Genomic DNA, 13,371 nt, shown 5'->3' with positions numbered 1-13,371 from the left:
GCCCCAGCAGCAGGAAGGCCACCAAGACTGGAAGGAAGAAAAGGAATCGTTCAGGGCAGGGCTTTGGAGTTTCACCTATACGCTGTGCATATACACATTGGCCAAAAGCATATATGTACGACAGCTGGACAACCACACTGAGCATTCCTAAGTAGTAGATCTGAATTCCTGGCTTATCCCCTGCCAACTTCTATTTCTAAAATTCTCTTTCCACATCCCTCATAATTATCCCAATTTCCCATTTCTCTAGATGTGACAGTACCCCCATTTTCCCAATTCCTTAGCTACAGGTCCATTTTAATATTTCAATTAAAAACGTGTAGCTGGGGCAACCTCTTTGGGTTCCCTCCCACCACGGGAGCTTTTCTGTCCTCTCAATAAATCCTGCTTTATCAACAACAACAACAAAAATGTGTAGCTGGACATGGTGGCTCATGCCTATAATCCCAACTCTTTGGGAGGCCAAGGTGGGAGGATCACCTGAGCCCAGGAATTCAAGACCAGCCTGGGCAACACAACGAGACCTCATCTCTACAAAAAAAAAAAAACACCCCAAAATTAGCCAGGCATGGTGGCATGCGCCTGTAAGTCCCAGCTACTCCAGAGGCTAAGGTGGAAGGTTGCCTGAGCCCAAGGGTTTGAGGCTGCAGTGAGCCATGATTGTGCCACTGCACTGAAGCCTGGGCAACATGAGACCCTGACTCAAAAAAAAAAAACCCAAAACAATTCAGCATCCTCAAACATTGAAAATCTCCAGCCCAATTATACAGGGCCTTCAGTATGGCCTATCTCGCTTCCCCGGACCATCGTGCAAATGGCACCTTCGCCCCCTCAGCCTTGGGGATAAGGGACAGGGAGGAAACGCTGACAGAGGTGGTCTTAGGAGGTTAGGTCAGTGACCAGCGCTACTCACAGCCTAAAAGTATGGCGACCCATCCATCATCGTGGTAGTAAGGGAAGTCTGAAGAGAAGAAAGCACCACTTAGGAGACCCCTTCTCTGTGTTAAGACTCCTTTCCCTTCCCTCGTATCCTTCCCTTCCCACTTCTGTGCCCTGGGGATGTACCTGGGGGCAGATACCAGGGATCGAGCTCAGGTGGCACCTCTGAGACAAGACGTGGCATGGCTCCACAGTTAGACTCCGACAGTTCTCCCTGAACTCGAAGGGCCTCGGCTAGCTCGGTGGTCACGGGCCGAGGGGCTCGGAAGTGGGTCTTGAGGGGAGCCACATTGTTGAATCGAACACCAGACAGGCAACCCGAGAAACCAGGGGTGTTGTAGCGCTGGATCTCCGGGTCAATTACTCCTGTCTCTGAGGGACAGGCGGGACCAGAAAGAGGGGCTTGGACTACCCGAGGGCCCTGGCCCCGCCATTCATTGGTTTCCACTCATGTTCTCCACCCCCTCACTGCCACTCCCAGCACCTTCACTCTCCTTCAGGTTCCAGGGACTTCGCCCACAAGCCCTTGCCCAACACACACCCCCACCCACAGCTCACCCATCACACGCCCGAGATACAAGGCCTTGGGTGAGTCCAGCTGGCTGTCCACCAGCAATGAGAACTTCTGTTCCGACAGGGGGAAGTAGTCCACCTGGGAGAGAGGGCAATGAGGGAGGGGGCATCAGAGGCAGCCGTAGCGAAGCCCACAAAAGAACCCTCATTCTGTCCAAACTGGCACCGCCAGGGGTGAGTCCTAGCACACTCTGAAGTGAGCAACCCCTGGGCCTAGATGTAGGATTTGTTTAAAAAAAAAAAAAATAGGCCAGGCATGGTGGCTCATGCCTGTAATCTCAACACTTTGGGAAGCGAAGACGAGAGGATTGCCTGAATCCAGGGTTTCGCGACCAACCCAGCTTGCGCAACTTGACGAGCCCTCGTCTCTATAAGTCAGAAAAACTAGCTGGGCATGGTGGTGTGCTCCTGTGGTTCCAGCTACTTGGAAGGCTGAGGTGGAAGGATCGTCTGAGCCCAGCAGGTCGAGGCTGTGGTGGCCATGAGTATGCCACTGCACACTCATCCTGGGCAACAGAGTGAGACTCCGACTCAAAAACAAAAAACAAAAACTGGTTTTGAGTCTTGTCTTCTCAGTTTATTGGTGGTTTGGCTTTGGGAAAACCACTTTACTTTCTGAGCCTGTTTACTGATTTGCAAAACGAAGACAATAGGAACACCTGTCATCCTGAACTGCCTCACAGAAGTACTGTGAGGGTCACATGAGGTGATACACACGAAAATCCTCTGGACGTTGAAATGCAGGTGCAGTGGCTCATGCCTATAATTCTAGCACTTGGGAGGCCAAGGCAGAAGGATCGCTTGAGGCCAGAAGTTCAAGACCAGTCTGGACAACACAGTGAGACCCCATCTCTACAAAAACTTAGCAGGGCGTGGTGGCACATGCCTGTAGTCCCAGGAGACCGAGGGAGGAGCCCAGGAGTTGGAGGTTGCAGTGAGCTATGAGTGCACCACTGCACTACAGCCTGGTGCACAGAGTGAGAGAGACCCTGCCTCCTGAAAGAAGAGGGAAGGAGAGAAGCGGGGAGGCGAGGGAAGAGGAGGGGAGGAAGGGGAAGAGCTCTACAAAGGTTAAGTATTTGACACTTTCCTAGATGCCACAACCGAGATCATGAGGCTATGCCCTGGACTGGTTCTCCTCCCTCTATACGTACCTGGATGAAGAGGTTGCGGTAGACCCGGGTGATATTGACACTGTGAGGCTGGCCGTCAGTGACTGGTCGGGTGGTCAGCTGGTACACATAAGGACTGGTGCCCAGCTGATATCGCAGCTGCAGGGTCCCTGTGGAGTGGAGAGGAGAAACCTGGGGTCTCAGCTCCCAGGACCCCCATCAGCTAAGAACAGCTAGCAGTGTCCTTGAATTAGCAAATATATCATTGTGAGAATTAAGTGCACGGGGGGGAGGTGCTGGTGAGAGCCCCCGGGGTCACCTACCATCATCCTTGATGAGCACGGCCATGTAGTCGCCCACGAAGGAGCTCACGTACAGCAGGATGGCGGGGGCGGAGTGGGTGCTGAAGCTGAAGGAGACCTCCTCCCCTGTGACGTTGTAGACAGGCCCGCGGTAACCAGGCACAGGCCGGCCCGGCCGCGGGTAGTCAGGCAGGCGGTACCCGGGGCCATGGTAGCCAGGCACGTAGCCGGGAGTGTCATAGCCCGGGATGTACCCAGGCTCATAGCCCGGCACCGGGCGGCTCAGCATGTGGGAGAATTCTCTGGCCGCGGAGCGCAGTGCCGACTGGAGGTTATAGCGCATCCAGGTGCCCGGCTCGAAGAAGCCGCCAATGTCTGTGGGCAGAAACAGCAAGGTCAGGGCCCCCGCACGCCTTAGTCGCAAATCCAGAGGTTCCGTAGGCCAACCGCACACGCCCTGAGAACTTCTTTCTGCCACCCTCACAAACCTCCGTTCACTCTTAGCTCCCCTTGAGGCCCTCCATCACAGAACAGAGTCCTGCAGCCATGAGAAACTTGAGAGATTGCCTCATCCAGCCCCTGCGTTTTACAAATGGAGAAACAGGCTCCGAGAGGGGCAGTGACTTGCCTAAGGGCACACAGTTAAGTGGAGGGCCAAGATGAGAATGGAGATTCTTGACCCCATCCAGTATATGAGCCGTTACTCACACTTCCAAACCAAGGCCAGAGTCTTCTGTGGGTCCCTAAGTCCCTGCATCTCCCTAGTCGCCCAGACTCCTTCCACCAGTAACCCCCTGCCCAAGTATCCCCCTAGGCCGGCCTTAGGGAGGATGCAGTCTGGGTATGTGCACAAAATCTTGTTATGCAGAATGTCAAGGCTCGCCTTAACCAAGAACCAGGCTGTAGACTTGTTTTAGGAACGCATCAATCGTCAAACAGGAAATGGCACAGAGGGTGTCCTTCAGCCTAAAGTCAGTATTATAAGGGGGGTAACCTCTGTTACCTTGGTGATAGTGGGAAGATGGGAAGTTACTTGGTTGATGATTTTTTTTTTTTTTTGGAGACGGTCTCACTCTGTTGCCCAAGCTGGAGTGCAGTGGCAAGATCATAACTCACTGCAGACTCCAACTCCTGGGCTTAAGTGATCATGATCCTTCTGTCGCAGCCTCCCGAGTAGCTAGGAGTACAGATGCGCACCACCACGCCCAACTCCCCAATTTTTTGTTCGGGCATGATGGCTCATGCTTGTAATCCCAACATTTTGGGAGGCCAAACCAGGAGGATCACTCGATGCCAAGAATTTGAGACCAGCACACCACACTGGTGCAAAAGAGTTCAAAATCATCAAGTATCCCACTGCCCTCTCTGAGCCTGTTTCTCCATTTGTAAAATGCAGGGGTTGGATGAGGTGATCTCTCAAGTTTCTCATGGCAAGACTCTGTCCTGTAACAGAGGGCCTCAAGGGGACCTAAAAACAAACAGAGGGTTGTTAGGGTAGCAGAAACAGAAGCAAGTCTCAGGGTGTGTTTGGATGACCTATAGAACCTCTGAATTTGGGACTGAGGAGTGTGGTGTCCTGTTGTCTCTTTTTAAAGAGAATCTATCTCTTTTTTATTTTTTATTTTTTTTGAGTTGGAGTCTCACTCTGTTGCCCAGGCTGGAGTGCAGTGACACACTCACAGTTACCGCAGCCTCAACCTGCCGAGCTCAGGAGATTCTTCCATCTCAGCCTTCCAAGTTGCTGGAACTACAGGTGGCACTACCACACCCGGCTAGTTTTTTTTTTTTTTTAATTATAGAGACGAGGTCTCACCAAGTTGCCAGGGTTGGTCTCGAACCCATGGGCTCAGGCAATCCACTCACCTTGGCCTCCCAAAGTGCTGGGATTACAGGCTAAGCCACCAAACCCAGCCTAGACTCTGTCTCTTTAAAAAAATATTTTTGTAGAGATGGGGTCTTGCTCTGTTGCCCAGGCTGGACTTGAACTCATGGCCTCAAGTGATTCTACTGCCTCGGCCTCCAAAAGCATACTTGATGATTTTGAGCTATACAACTCCTCTCTTGTCTCACTTTATGCCTCTGGAAGCACCCAGTATCTTCGACTGCCTGACTCCTCCAGCTCAGTGCTCAGGAACCCAGGGACAACTCTAGTTTTCCATGACGCTGAAGTCACAGCCTCGCCTTCCCTGCCCTCCCTGCACCCCTTACTCCCTATGGCTTCCTGTCCCCCCATAACTAGTAGCAGCACGGACCGTGGTTGCAGTATGGCCCGTCGAAAGCCGTGAGATCACAGTCACATGTGTAGTAGCTGTAGCGCTCCACGCAGCGACCTCCATGGAAACAGGGGAACCGCGGGTGGGCACAGCGGCCCGTGCAATTGGGTGAGGTGCCCTCGGAGGCGTTGGCACGGCCCTCCAGGTTCAGAGTCACTCCGTTCAGACGCATGGCCCTCAAGCAGCCCACAAAGGGACGCCTCTTAAGCTCCGCAGACCCTGGAGAGTAGGTGACAGGCCAAGAATTGGTGCAGAAACAGGACTGAACACTGTGGCTGGGAAGGGAGCCAGGCAGGGCTAGGACGGATATAGGGACGGAAGGGTGGGACCCAAGGGGATGGCCACCTATGACATGGGGCTCCGGGAAACAGAGGGAGGGCCCTGGAGGGCGGAAAGGCAGAAGAGACTTCAGCCTCGCCTCTGGGCTGCTGCTCACCCACATAGAGTGGCTGGTCATACTCTAGCCAGATATAAGTCTGCAGAGGCATGGGCCGCAGCACCCAGGGCCGGTGGTCCACTCGGAGTCGGGCCTGCTTCACGTTGATTTCAGCCCGGACCAGGTGCCACTCATCATCGTTGAACTCGAAGTCATCTGAGTGGACTGTCAGATTCTCATCCCCATTCCCCACGTCAAAGGCAAAGACCACATCCCGGGATGCTGGACAGTGTGACAGGGGCGGGGGAGAAAGAGGCTCAGGCCCCCAAGGTCTCACACAGATTCCATGCCTGGTACGACCCCTCTCCCTCAGCTCTCTGGAGTTCCCTGAGTGCCCCTCTCATTTGTCCACAGCCTGGGACAAAACTTACAAATCTCACACCCTTGGTATCTCCTGGACCCAGCCTCCTAGCCTTGCCTCTCAGGCCAGAAGCAAAGATAGTCCACGGTGGGAGAAACTCAGGGGTCCAGCCTCAAGCCCAGAGAGGCAAAGCGAGTGCCCAAGGTTACTTGGTCAGTCATCCCCACCCAAAGAGGCTAGGACCTGGGGCCATGGCAAGCCCTTTCCATGCCGCCCAAAAGGGTGTCTGCCCTGGTCTCTTACCCCAGCCTCCACCCATCCCTGCCTCCCCAGGAAGCTCCACCATCTACCCCTTGGCCCCACCACAGCCCGCCTACTCACTGTTGAGCTCCACCCGCACATAAGGCCTGCGCCACTGGCAGTAAGGGCCCCCCATGTTCTCCAGGAAGACCCCTGAGGGAGCTGAGGTCCTGAAGTAGAAGGAGACGTCGAGGCTGTGGTTGGCACGGATTGGGGGAAAGCGCAACGCAGCCCCAGTGTGGAAAGAGATGGTATTCCAGGAATTTCCTACAAAACCAGAAGGAGGGAGGCCTTGTCAGCGAGGTAGGAGGGTAGAGGAGGACCAGAGTGGTAGGGAAGGCAGGGCAAAGCAAGGGAGGGACCAGGGGAGACCAAGGAGTGGAATGAAAGAGACCAAGGTACAAAGGAACAAGGTCGATGAGGGTTGCATCACAGCAGGAGCTGGGGTGTCTGGGCAGGCCCTGGACATTCCCAGTGCGTCAGAGAGCCTTGATTTTGGACACCAATCCTGGGAGGACACACAAAAGGGGTCTGCCACTCACGATCCCCATAGCAGCGCAGAGGCCTCAGGAAGAACTGAGCCTCGGATGTGGAGCGGTTGGTGTCCCCTACCACCACCTGAGTGACAGGCAGATGGTCCACAAAGGTCAGCAGCCCCTTGTCGGTTCTCCTGTGGGGACAGGTTGTAGAAGCTCAGGCTCTGCTGCTCAGCTTCTCCACCTTTGCCCCCCAGGTCCTAAAAACCCTGTCCAGCTGGGCACAGGGGCTCACTCCTGTAATCCCAGCACTTTGGGAAGCAGAGGTGAGAGGACTGCCTGGGCTCAGGGGTTCAAGACCAACCTGAGCAACATGGCAAGACCTCATCTCCACAAATCAAAAAATGAGCCGGGCGTGGTGGTACATGCCTGTGGTTCCAGCTACTTGGAAGGCTGAGGTGGAAGGATCACCAGAGCCCAGCAAATTGAGGCTGTGGTGGCTGGGAGCATGCCACTGTACTCCAGCCGGGGCAACAGAGTGAGACTCCAACCCCCCCCCCAAAAAAAACCCTGTCTGTTTGCACCCTCACCACTGGGGCTGGTCGGCATCACAGTTGCAGAACAGGGCAGGGTCCACACAACTCCGGTCCAGGCCGCAGGCACAGCGCTGGATCCCAGGCTGTGAGCCGCCCCAGTAGAAGTGCTGCTCCTCATTCCGGCCAATCCAGAAGCTGTAGGGGTAGCCTCCTGGGGAAGTGGTGCAGGCAGCTGCAGGACTGTCCTCCCTTCACCTCCAGACCCCCCAGCCCTTCCAGCCAGCCCAGACCTTTGCCTAAATCCTCGAGGCCAGGGCTCCAGCAGAACTCTCTGGCCTCTTCCTCCCAGGCCACCTCCAGCCCTGGATGCCACCCCTAACCTGCAGTGTTGAGCAGCCGGGAGTTGTAGCAGGAGAACTCGATCCACTGTTCACAGTGCTGGGAGGCGTTGGCCAGGGCACTGACTTCCTCCCAGGATGCATTCCAGTACTGGACAGCCCCCAGGAATGGCCGCTCCATGCTGGAACCTGTTACCCGGGTCGTCCACAACCTGTCATGCCTCACAACTGTCCACGCTCGGTTCTCTGGGGGAGGGGATAGGACAGAGCTTTGGCTGGAGGTGGGGATTCTCGACCTACCTCCCGCCCACCTCTACTGCCACTGCTGTAACTCAGTGACCACAATCCTCAGCTCTGCTGCGGACCTGCCCTGGTCCTTCTGCATCATAGGCTGAAGAGATCACCAGGGTGGTTCAGGAAGTTGGAATTCATCTGCAAGGCTCGAGTATGAATTCCTTTTTTTGTTTGTTTGTTTTTGAGACATGGTCTCACTCTGTCACCCAGGCTGGAGTGCAGTGGCACGATCCTGGCTCACTATAGCCTCGACCTCCTTGGCTCAGGTGATCCTCCCACTTCAGCCTCCAAGTAGCTGGGACTACAGGCATGTCCCACCACCCTGGCTAATTTTTAAAAATTTTTTTGTAGAGATGAGGTCTTGTTATGTTGCCTAGGCTAGTCTTGAACTCCTGGGCTCAAGCAATTCTCCCACCTTGACCTCCCGAAGTGCTGGGATTACAGGCATGATTACAAATTCCTGAGTATTCCCTTCCCCCCCTCCTTTGCTCCTCCAGTTTAATCTCACTGTTTCCCATCCGTCAGTCTATGCGTCTCTGTTCCCCCTCACCTCCGTGTTGCCTTGCCACCTGCCCCCCTCACCACCCAACAGAGCCACTTACCTCGGATATCACAGTACACTACAAATGGCTTCAGAGGGCCACTGCCATCAGGATCAATAGTGAAGTTCCCAGAAGTTTTCCCACTGAGCCGGTAAGCCTCACAGGATTCCTTATACAAAGCTGATGGGTGGGGTTGGGGGAGAGGCAGTTATGGAGTGAGAGGGCAGGAAGGGCCAGCTCCGCCATCCCCAGCACCCTTCTCCTGACCCCTCCTCTTGCTGAACCCTCCCCCCACCAAACCCCTCCAGCTTACGCTGGTGGCAGGTCTCCCCCTTGTAGCCAGTCAGTTCGCAGTAGCAGATGAAGTCGTCCCACGACTGGTAGCAACGGCCGTCGTGCTCACACATGTTGGGGCTGCATCTAGGGTGGGGTCACCACCGAGGAAGAAGCCTCAAAGGGGGTGCTGGAGGGTGGGGTCTGACCCCTGAAAGCCTCACTCCCAGCTCCTCAGGGCCCCAAACCCCATGAGACACACCCCCTTTTTGTTGTTTTTTTTGTTTTTTGAATTGGAGTCTCATCTGTCGCCCAGGCTGGAGAGCAGTGGCATGCTCATCGCCACCACAGCTTTGACCTACTGGGCTCAGGCAATCCTTCCGCCTCAGTCTTCCAAGAAGTTGGAACTACAGGTACATGCCACTATGCCCGGCTAATTTTTTGATTTATTGTAGAGATGAGGTCTCGCCAAGTTGCCCAGGCTGGGCTCAGACAATCTTCTCACCTCAGCCTCCCAAAGTGCTGGGATTATAGATGTGAACCACAGTACCCAGCCGAGACACACCCCTCAGACGCAGGTGCATGAGGCTCAAGGCTGAAGTCCTCAGGGCCCAAGCCATCTCCTTCCCCAAAAGTGCAGAACAGGCCTTATTCCACCCTCTCCCCAACACAACCCTCTAGGAGCAAAAGCGGATGCTTTCTTTCTGTCCTGCACATGTGTCACTTTAAGGGATGACACAGAGGTGAGCGGTCAAGGAGAATCAACCCCAAGCAGGGACGAAGGAGCAGAGACAAGGAGAAGAGACATGCTTGAGAAAGGTCATTCCCACTGGGACACCATGGAAGAGGGCTCTGGAAGGGTCACCTCTAGTTAGGAAGAGGGGCTTCTGGATACCTATCAGTGATGCCACACGTATCAAAGAGGACCTCAGCATAGTGTCCAAGCCGCCGGCCCTCCACCAGCGTCAGGTTGACCAGTTGACCATCCACCTTGAGCAGCTCCATGCAGCCATGGAAGGCTGTCTGGTTGGAGTGGCAGCCCCATCGAGTGGCTGGCTTGGGACAACCTGGAGCAAGCACCCCTGTGAGACCATCCCCGGGGGAGACCCCAAAGACCCTCCCCCAGGGAGATGCTGAGGGATAACCAGACATAAAGGAAGAAAGAGGGCTAGGACCAAAGTGCAGACCGTTGCAAAGACCTTCCGCTCTCCAGGGGGAAAGAGGTCTTGAACCCTCCAAGCTCTCCATGTGGCCCGTCACAGTGGACTTAGAGGGGCCTTCCCACTCAGAGACAGAGGTCTGGCCAGGTAGGCCTCTACTTACCCCCAAAGAAGTATGAAGTCCCCGTCCGGATCAGCAGCGGGTATGAGACCCTGACCTCTGCCCCCTCCACGTCATCAATGCTGATGACTGCGTGGTTTTCCTGTGCTGCAAAGTTCACCTCGTGCCAAAAGCCATCATTGAGTCGGTACCCTGGACAAGAATGAATGACTGTGTGGGTCATGGGATAGGAGAAGGACGTCTTGGGTGGAGAAGCAGCAGCCCCTGTGTCCCAAAAGCAGTCCACGTGCCCCGTTTACAGACTTCTCGCGATGAGTAGAGACGTCTCTGAACATCTCTCTTCACTATCCCAGCAATTGACATGGAGACTGCAAAGTCATAATTGAAGAACAAAATCCCCAGGGATCCCCTGGACCTGGAGAATGCCAGACTCAGGCTTCTCAGTCCCCCAGCCACTCCCACCTTTTCCCTGTGCCCTGGCCCCTCCTGCCCTCATGCTCTTTCCCTTCTCCAGGAGCAAAGGCCTCAGTCCAGGCCTACAACCTCCCTGGGCTCCTCTACCCTTCTCTGGCCTGCCTGGGCTCCTCTGTTCTTCCTTTGCCTGCCTCACGACCCCTCACCCGCCGCGAACTGTAGCTTCTTGCGGCCGCTCTGAGCGATGGACACGTTGACCTGCCCTTCACTGAGCATCAGCTCCACATGGCCCAGCCTGTCCCCCAGGCGGGAGAAAAGCAGCAATCCGGTGAGGTCCCACGTGCGGAAGCGAAAGGAGACCGCCAGGCGGCCACGGCGCGGGAAACCGGGCACTTGCACGAAGTTATGGGGGCCTCCGAAGTTGATGGGGTGCGGAACCGGGTCCAGGCAGCGGAAGGCCACCTTACCCTAGGGAAGACAGTGAGGGTGCCATCAGCACCTGCTAGCGGCTGCATCCGACTCTGCTGGGAATCAAGACCCTCCTCCAGGCACTCCCTCGGTGTCAGCGGGGGGCTGAGACCCCAACCATGACCCTCTCCCCTCCAAGCCTGCCCATCTGTGGGTCCCCAGCCAAGTGGGCCCCCCTGCTGCTCGCTCTCCTGATCTGCAGGGCGAGCTCTTTCTTCTAGAGGTCACTTGAGGCCATGGCTCCGACTCCCGTCAGCGTCCCAGCAACTGCGCATGCGCACGAGCTCCCGAGCCGGAGAGGCGTGAGGGCAGGGTATCAAAGAGCCTCAGGTTCAAGTCCACACTCTGCCACTGCACAGCTGCAGGATCCCTGGTCAAGCCACGCCCACCCTCTGCGCCTCACGTTCCTCATTAACTATTAAGGAAGTGACTGGAGCCAACCACAGCTTCTTAGCTTGGGGGCGTGGCTTTTGCGCCTCAAGTGAGAACTCCCCCACTTGCGAATCTGGCTGGGGAGGGGGGCGGGCGGCTCTCGGCTTCTCTCCGATACTGGAGATCTCTTCCCGCTCCACCTCCAAGAGGCTTTGATAACCTGTCCCCCCGACTCTCCTGCCCACTGGCCTCGAAGGTGATCCGCGAGTGGCGCCGCACGGCCAGGTCTGCGATGTTGACGCGGTTAAAGATCACGTTTTCCATGCAGCCCCGGAAGTTATGCCGATAGGCGAGGTTCTTCTGCGCGGCCCTCACCAGGCCCCCGATGAACATCTGTGGGGGGTAGGGTGGGGAATGAGGCTTCCTGGGCGCAGGAGGGCGCCCGCCTTTCTCGCTCGCCCCACCATACGCTTTCCCAAGCGCCAGGCCGGGCTTTATACAAGCCTTGACACACCCACTGACCCAGCGTCGGCATTAAAGCTCGCTCGGCCTCCCGAGGCGTGGGTTCGAGCTCCGACCGCACCAACTATTGGCTGCACGCTCTTGGGCAAGTCAAGGAACGTGTCGGTATCTGCAGATGGGGCCAGGGTCTTCACCAGCTCCACAAAGTTGTGAGAGCGTCCAAGGGGATACTTTTTCTACCTCGTTTGATCCCCAAAATCTAGATTTCCGACCCCCATCTCACGCGTTCTGGGATGGCGCCCGGGTGTCTGCGTGCTACAGCAACATCAACAAAAACCCAGGCTTTTTCGGGTGTCCAGCAAATTTGCCACGGGCTACGAGGAGCTGGGGACCTGGAATGCGAGTTCTTACCTCCAGGAGAGAGAAGCGCCGTCCTCCACCCTGTTACCCAGCGCGCCACCCAAACAAACGGCGCCCCCCTCACCTCCCCGTCCAGATTCAGCCTCTCGAAGTCGCCATTGAGCACGAAGCGCTGCACGTAGCCGTCCAGGGTGAAATTTACATCGCGGCCAAATCGGTCCACGCGCACGTAGTGCCAGTGCTGGTCGTTGAGGACGCCGCCGGCGCTCACCGTCGTGTGGCCGGGTCTTGGCTGGATGGGGCTGCTGCCTGAGGGTGGGGCGGGAGGAGTGAGACCTCAAGCCAGAACTCCGGGGAGCCCCGGCCCCCAGGCGGGGCGGCGCGCACCAGGGCCCGGGACAACCCGGGAGGGTGGGGATTTAGATCACAGCCATTGGCGGGCGTGACTTAGGGAAAGCCATTTAACCTCAAGGAGCCTCTGTTTGCCTGTCTGTAAAACTTGGAACACGACAACTGCTATCTCATCACGTGGGCGTTATGAAAAGCTAATGAGCTATAAAATAACAACAAGCGTGTGTGTGTGTGTGTGTGTGTGTGTGTGTGTGTGTGTGTGTGTTCACAGTGAAGGACGTGAGGCTCGGGGCCGGTTGGATGGTCGAGCCGAGACTGGAATCCGGTTCTCAGGATTCGAGTGCAGTGTTTTGTGGCACGAAATTCTACATGAGGGCCGTCTGGTTCAGACGGCGAAGAAGGGGAACCTCCGGCGTGCGCGCGGCTGCGCGGAGGAGACGCTGGGGGTGGCGGTGGGGGAGTTTCGGGGGGACGCGGAGCTCACCCAGGCTCATGTGCAGCAGCAGATGCGCCCCCTGCAGCTCGAGCGTCACGTAGTCGCCCTGGGCGCCCTCGGAGTGCAGCAGGAGCCCCTCTTTCTCCTCCGTCTTGAAGCTGAAGGCGAACACGTCCCACAGGCTCCGGCTGACCCCGCGCGGGAAGCGGTACGAGATGGCGTCGTCGCCGTCGAAGTAGAGTATGTCGGACTCTGCGCAAAGGGCCGCAGGTGGGCCAGGGCCCGGGGAGACCGTGCGCCCCCGGCCCCCTCCGCGGCGTCTGCGTCCTTACTGTACGGGCAGCCGTAGAGGCCCAGCCGCAGGCCGATCTTGCCGCGCGGATTCCAGGCCAGGGGCACGATGCGAATGTAGCGCGCTGTGAAGTGGTAGTGCAGGTCGTGGCGCACCACGGCCGACTCGTTCACGTTGCCGAAGAAGGTCTGCGGGGCCGGGGAGTGTCAGGGGAGAGTAGTAACCACGTGTCCCCCGCCT

At 56.6% G+C, this 13,371-nt stretch overlaps 1 protein-coding gene across 1 annotated transcript in view; it reads right to left on the bottom strand.

The window, feature by feature from the left end:
* Positions 1-13,371, bottom strand: part of CNTNAP1 (contactin associated protein 1) — a 14,576-nt gene that overhangs the window by 374 nt on the left and 831 nt on the right. The window contains exons 2-22 of the mRNA XM_021717648.1: positions 13,177-13,319; positions 12,888-13,091; positions 12,177-12,357; positions 11,480-11,623; positions 10,597-10,858; positions 10,019-10,168; positions 9,591-9,762; positions 8,736-8,842; positions 8,483-8,602; positions 7,629-7,832; positions 7,303-7,459; positions 6,779-6,906; positions 6,318-6,503; positions 5,636-5,857; positions 5,179-5,418; positions 2,948-3,301; positions 2,667-2,794; positions 1,498-1,591; positions 1,066-1,311; positions 914-961; positions 3-27 (exon numbers count right to left, since the gene is read on the bottom strand). Of these exons, the coding sequence (XP_021573323.1) occupies positions 3-27; positions 914-961; positions 1,066-1,311; positions 1,498-1,591; positions 2,667-2,794; positions 2,948-3,301; positions 5,179-5,418; positions 5,636-5,857; positions 6,318-6,503; positions 6,779-6,906; positions 7,303-7,459; positions 7,629-7,832; positions 8,483-8,602; positions 8,736-8,842; positions 9,591-9,762; positions 10,019-10,168; positions 10,597-10,858; positions 11,480-11,623; positions 12,177-12,357; positions 12,888-13,091; positions 13,177-13,319 (3,515 nt within the window). The remainder of the gene's footprint in view (positions 1-2; positions 28-913; positions 962-1,065; positions 1,312-1,497; positions 1,592-2,666; positions 2,795-2,947; positions 3,302-5,178; positions 5,419-5,635; positions 5,858-6,317; positions 6,504-6,778; positions 6,907-7,302; positions 7,460-7,628; positions 7,833-8,482; positions 8,603-8,735; positions 8,843-9,590; positions 9,763-10,018; positions 10,169-10,596; positions 10,859-11,479; positions 11,624-12,176; positions 12,358-12,887; positions 13,092-13,176; positions 13,320-13,371) is intronic.

Source organism: Carlito syrichta, unplaced genomic scaffold, assembly GCF_000164805.1.
Source record: "Carlito syrichta isolate Samal-C Ts95f unplaced genomic scaffold, Tarsius_syrichta-2.0.1 Scaffold309898, whole genome shotgun sequence".
Taxonomy (NCBI): Eukaryota; Metazoa; Chordata; class Mammalia; order Primates; family Tarsiidae; genus Carlito; species Carlito syrichta.
This window is presented reverse-complemented; position numbering and strand designations above follow the sequence as displayed.